Below are 6,000 nucleotides of genomic sequence, written 5' to 3' on the forward strand. Positions count from 1 at the left end.
TAGCATCTGTGACTTATACGCTATGGTCTTTCTACTCAGTGTAAAAGAAACAAAAAATAGAGTGGGGAAAACTTCTGTCCCAGGTTACCATATCCAGAAATGTGTGTTACATATTACCCTGAATGAAAATAAGAAGGGCACTTTCCAAACCTTGCATATCAACCTACAAATGTTCAACACATTGCTGGATACCTCATAGGTCCAAAAGATTTTACCATGGCTACGGATGTTAACAATGACACAGTGTCTACCACCTCTATTGACTACAAGATCACTAACTCACCTTCCTCCAAGCCCTCCATTTCCCCATTTTCACCTATTTGGAATGAAACCAGACAGCACATTAAATCAAGGTAGTCTGGACAACAATCTGGAACACAGATACACCTACATTGACAAAGACTAAAATAATGTCATGGACCAACACACAGCCCTCTACTGCCCCTCAATACAGCCTCCATCTATCAAGCAACAACCCAGTACAGTGCCGCCACCCCAGAACAATAGTAAATAAACTGATCCTGCACCATACTCGGCCACCCGTAGGCCTGAGTCACATGAGAGTGCAGCTGTTCACCTCATAATGTATTAGTCACTCTCTACGTACCACAGTACAAACTTCTCATCCACCCTCCGAAATGGACTGCTTGACATCAAACTGAAGCTGACTCATCTACATGAGAAGATACGCATTCTGCGAGCCACAACCTCAATCTCTCTCACGCAAGCACTCTGTTCTAAGGCACTGCTCTACTAACATCACACGCCATTATACACAATTTGATACAGCAACTCCTAAGAGACCAACAGGCACAGTAGCCCTAGTGCTTCAAAACATCTCTCCACATAATACCTCCATCGCACAGCACACACACGTTCTCTGATCACAGATTTCATGATACATCCTAATACAACGTTCTCCTGAGACAGACGACCTAAACACAATCCAAGATCAGTCTGCTCAAGCTACTACAGAAAAATCACCTACTCTCACCCGGGGAAACTATCACCTACACATAACATCAAAGTTGCCTACCGGAACTGTATGTGTCTGGTCTTTTTTAACACTTTTAGTTTTCAACTTTATAGTGTTACAAGAAATGAAACAAGATAAGTACAGGAAAGTCAAACTCACATCAACCAGTTGCCCGTAACACCTGTCAATTGTACTATCCCCAGCACTGCATGTACTTGCTAGACTCTAATATAAAAGTATTAATACTCACAGGCACTTGTTTCTACTCATACTTCATACCTCTATCTTACCATTAGCCTACAACATTCCATACGTCAGCAGTTTTTTTTTTTTAAATGGTGACTGATTGACTTTTTCAAAAAGAAGTCTTTTCTGAAATGCAAACTGCCAAACTAAAACTCCTAATCTTTGAAAAATATTTACTGTGGAAACTATAAACATGGCATCTAAATCACTAAGGTTGAACACTGATGCCATAAACTAGCTGCACAATTAATTGTATTGATGTTTTTCTTGTTTTTAGCACTGGTGGGCTGACCTCCTCTTGTGGTCAGATTTTCCTGGGAAGTTTTAACCCCCAGTGGGAAAATGGAAAAATACGCATACAAATCCCTTCTCAGACCCTTCCCATGGGACAGCAGACTACTACAACATTCCATCTTCTCTATCCACCGTAAGGGCCGCACATCCAATCCGAATTTCATTAAGAAACATCAAATACAAGCCCACAATGGATTGATCTGACCACGTCTTCGTGCCTTTCAAAAGTCTGAGTTTAACATATCCACCTCATGGTGTTTTTCCTTCCCTAAGTTACTGTGCTGGTGCCGCACAGTAACACAAAGCAGCGGAATATAAAATAGGGCACTATCTTAGAAAGCACAGAAAGAGGCAGGTTGCACAGAGACATGGGAGAGTCCGGGCGTTTGTGCATGCCTGTTTGCATGTGTTAGCAAATCATGATCTGACACAGACAATATATTGGTTATGCCACTGCTTGCTTTGCCAGGTTTGGAAAGCATGTTATGTTATGTTATGTTATGTTATGTTATGTTATGTTATGTTATGTTATGAGTACGTGTCTAAACACACGGAAGGACGAGTCCTAGGTAGGACAGGAAAGAGAATGCTGAAAGTGGGAATGTGAAAGAACCGATTGTGAACGAGTGCTAGGATGAATAAAATGAAAGTGAAGAAGATGTGAGGGGTCTGAGACCACAGCACGTGACAAAGGTGTGAGTCTGTGTGTGAGCGTGACAGAGGGAAGTGGACTGAGTAAGGTGGGAGTGGGGAGGAGGCACTGACACTGGTGTGAAGTAGAAGAGAGAGCTGGAGGAGAATAATAGCGAAAGAGCAGGATGTGAGAACGGAGGATTCCTGTGGTAAAAGAGGGCGTGAAAGGATGGTAAAAGAGAGGGTGAATGATGAAGGTGCCACACATATATATATATATATATATATATATATATATATATATATATATATATATATATATATATATATATAACTTCAAGTTACATATATGTCGAGTTAGATATAGAAAATCTACACTTACTTACTTTTCGATATTTTGGATTTAACATTACGTCCTCAATATTTGCATACCTCCATGTTCTACCTTCCATATTCATGGACACACCTTTGCTACTGAGTCAATGTGCACATTTCGATATTCTTGGTTTAAAAAATGCATTCTGAAGTTAAGAAAGGCCTAATCTAAACAATATAACAACTCCAGGACAGCCGGAACCCAAACTGTGCAGAGAAAGACATTTGCAATACTGAGCTTGGAATAATGCATGAAAACCAGTAGCAAAGGTCAGCAAGGTCGGTTCTCTATGGATAATTAACCACAGAAGACCAACACTGAAGAATAACTCTGTCCACCTTGTAGGCCAAACACTGCATCCACCCATGTACCTCGGGAAAGTCAACGATTCGCTGGAAGAGGCCTAGATACTTTCATGTACATCTTGGTCATAGTGGAAGTTGGGAGTCAAACCGCACAAAACCATCTGACCAAGAGCAAAAGTATGGAAAAAAGAGAAAAGGGTCGGAAATAGTTATAAAAGAACTAAATCAGAAACTGGTAAAAGGGGATGGACTTTCCAGCTGATGCTGGCTATAAGGTTAAGGCAGATGATAATGGCTCACATTTAACCAGCTCTTCTTTCTTTTCCTGTGTTACGTCATATCCTTCCTTGCGTTTGTTCCACTTAGCTCGACTACTGCGATTTTACGGAGAAATATCTTGGGTTCTTTCTTTTTGTATAGCGTCCAAAATTATGGCGTCGTAGTACATTCTCTAACCGGGCGCTCTTTCGTGCGGCTCTGGGAAGGCCTAATGTCTGAGTCTTTTAAGTGAATATTTCGAATCTTTTCCGTGGAAAAAAAAGTGAGATTCGCATGCAAGTGAGAATTTAAAACTCTAATTTAACTCAAATGTGTTTGACATAAGAGATTTGGAGTTAGCTGGCACCTATTGTAGCAATCTGGGAAACGGCCAAATTCTTCACTGGCATGAGCCGTGGTAGAAACAGAGCATTTTGCACGTCAGTGTTATGTCACGATACAGAGATGTGTACGGAGATCTGTTACTGTTAGTATGCCCTCACAGCGCTACATTAAAACACTCTTTTCCATTTCGCAAAAACAAATGTACTTCATACAAACCTTGGAGAAACTCGTTGATGAGCTGGAGGTTTTCGGGCAGTAAGAAAAACTCCTCCAGGACGGTGGGGCTGTCTGCCTCCCCCCCGATCCGGAAGGTCTCCTGCACCCGGCCAGCGATCCACCAGTGCCTCTCGTCCATTTTCTGAGCGTTCCCTAGTCCACTGCCACCGGAGCCAGAAACGCTGGCGAGAACTGGCAAAAATGTTCAGCCCCGACTGCTTACCGGCCTGTTCTGTCACAGCATCTGTTGTCAAGGCCAACGGTAAACAAATCTCCAAAACTGCCGTGCCTGTGAGGACTGATCAATACCTGCTACAGCTACCCTTTCATTAACATACGAAGGCCCGGCGTCTGACTGGGAGGGGCGGCCGCGTGCCCCGGGCGGCACCCGCAGCGCAGGCTGGGGTGCAGGCAGGTGAACCCTCCGACTCCAATCCTTGTTTTTTAATTAAAGGTGATTCGATTTTAGGTGAGCTTTGGTTACTATGTGGACCGGTTTCCACATGAGGTCAGGAGTGAACGGTCAGACTTGGATTGTATGAAAAGCTCTGAGCGAAAAATCAAATGTTGAACTGAAGAGGGCGTGCATTGTATATTCTACCGCAATTGCATTTTTGTAGCGCTTCATACCATGACAAGGCTTCGAAGCGCATTATTGGACGGGTAGCAAGCCACGTGTAGGAGGAGTGCTCTGTTAAGTGGCTATTGTTCTCTCTTTTCAAGGTATATCCTTGGGTGGCGTGAGTAACGTGGACTGGGATAGGCAAAGCCAATGTAAAGGTCAGCCAACGGGCATAAGAGGGAGCTTTTCACCTGCCACGGTGAAATGGGATCAGAATATCCTGAAAGCTACCAAAGCGCTATACCAGTGGTTCCCAACCTGTGGACAGATTTAAGTCCCCAGCTTTCAGTAATGACTTAGTGGGGGCGGGAAGGATGGTCCCCGGATTCCAATAATAATTCAGTGGGGGTCCCTGGGTCCCAGTAATGATAAAGTGGGGGTCCACAGAAGTCACTGCGCTATACGGTTAAATAAATCACAAAAATACAAAGGCAACGCAGATAAGTCAGTGGCATTCTCTGATCAGGTGCATGTAGAGGGATTGCAAAATAACTCCCACAACACTCACACCGACTCTTCTACTCATAAACCAAAAGCGGTCTGGCACTGCTTTGGAATGAGTAGCGCTATAAACTGGAGGTAAGCCATGACTCCGGTGGTAGTCTGTGGCTCACCTCAAGTTTTAGCTCTGTAAGAAGGTGGCAGAACAGCCATGAGATACGGAGTTAGGCTGGATGAGAAAAGATGTTTCCATCAGTGCCATTACATTTCTCAGTGGTGAACAGCAAAAGGCAATACGCAAAGAAAATGCTACCTCAAGACACCACCGATAAAAAGAATACACAACAACAATAAAACAGTACATCAACAAAGCATAGAACTCAGTGCAACACATCCAACAACGCAAAAGCAGCACACCACAATAAAATAAACAAAATAGCATAACTAAACACGGCAACCCAATCCATAACCACACTAGCGCTATACCCCGGGGAACTGGAATTATACCCCAGGGTTGACTAGTAATGCAGCATGAAAAGGCTATGCGGTATAAAGCAACCTTAGTTTTCTCAGGGGCAGTACTGACACTTCTGTTGCCCTATGAAACAGAATTGCAAGAAAGGCACTTTCGTCAGTTGTTGGCAAAGCACATGTCCTAAAAATAAGTGGGGGGACTAACCAAGTTAGGCAGTAGGTCAGTGACATCATGGTGTGTTACTTCACAGTGGGGGACAATCCATGTGACATCACAGGGAGTGACATCACAACTAATGACCTCACAGAAAGTGAGATCCCAAGAACTGACAGCAGCTCTAAGACCTCACACATGTGGTTAGCAAGCCTATCATGAGTACATCTGAGCACATTATTAACAAATTAGATTTTCCTTTGGGGTTGTGCCGAAAAAGTGACGCAACCTGACTGAAAATCTGGGCCTCAACCTATACATTTAATTTTTAAAACTCTGCCTCAAAGAAATTGGCAACAAAAAGAAACGTGGCAGTAAATCTGTGCTGCTCAACTGGTTCCAAAATCTGCATTTTAAAATATTTTATGGGGTTAAGGCGCCTACTGAAAAGATCTTTGTTTGCTCAGTAAAACTTAGGGAATAATAATATTGGTAAGATAACTTTGGAGGTTAAAATAGTTGCTGGAGAGATCTGTGTTTTGTCTAGTCACAGTTTTGAATCGGAGTAGCATAGATGTTTAATATGTCTCCTGCAAAGCACATCATATAACATACAGATGACAGTTTTATTTCATGTAGACATGTAAGTGGATTACTGCT

At 42.9% G+C, this 6,000-nt stretch overlaps 1 protein-coding gene across 1 annotated transcript in view; it reads right to left on the reverse strand.

The window, feature by feature from the left end:
• LOC138296482 (uncharacterized) overlaps nt 1-3,865 on the reverse strand; it is a 1,064,486-nt gene extending 1,060,621 nt beyond the window's left edge. Inside the window, exon 1 of the mRNA XM_069235627.1 lies at nt 3,650-3,865. Coding sequence (XP_069091728.1) covers nt 3,650-3,788 — 139 coding nt within the window. The 5' untranslated portion in view covers nt 3,789-3,865. The remainder of the gene's footprint in view (nt 1-3,649) is intronic.
• Between the last annotated feature and the right edge of the window lie 2,135 nt (nt 3,866-6,000).

This window comes from Pleurodeles waltl, chromosome 5 (assembly GCF_031143425.1).
Source record: "Pleurodeles waltl isolate 20211129_DDA chromosome 5, aPleWal1.hap1.20221129, whole genome shotgun sequence".
NCBI lineage: Eukaryota > Metazoa > Chordata > Amphibia > Caudata > Salamandridae > Pleurodeles > Pleurodeles waltl.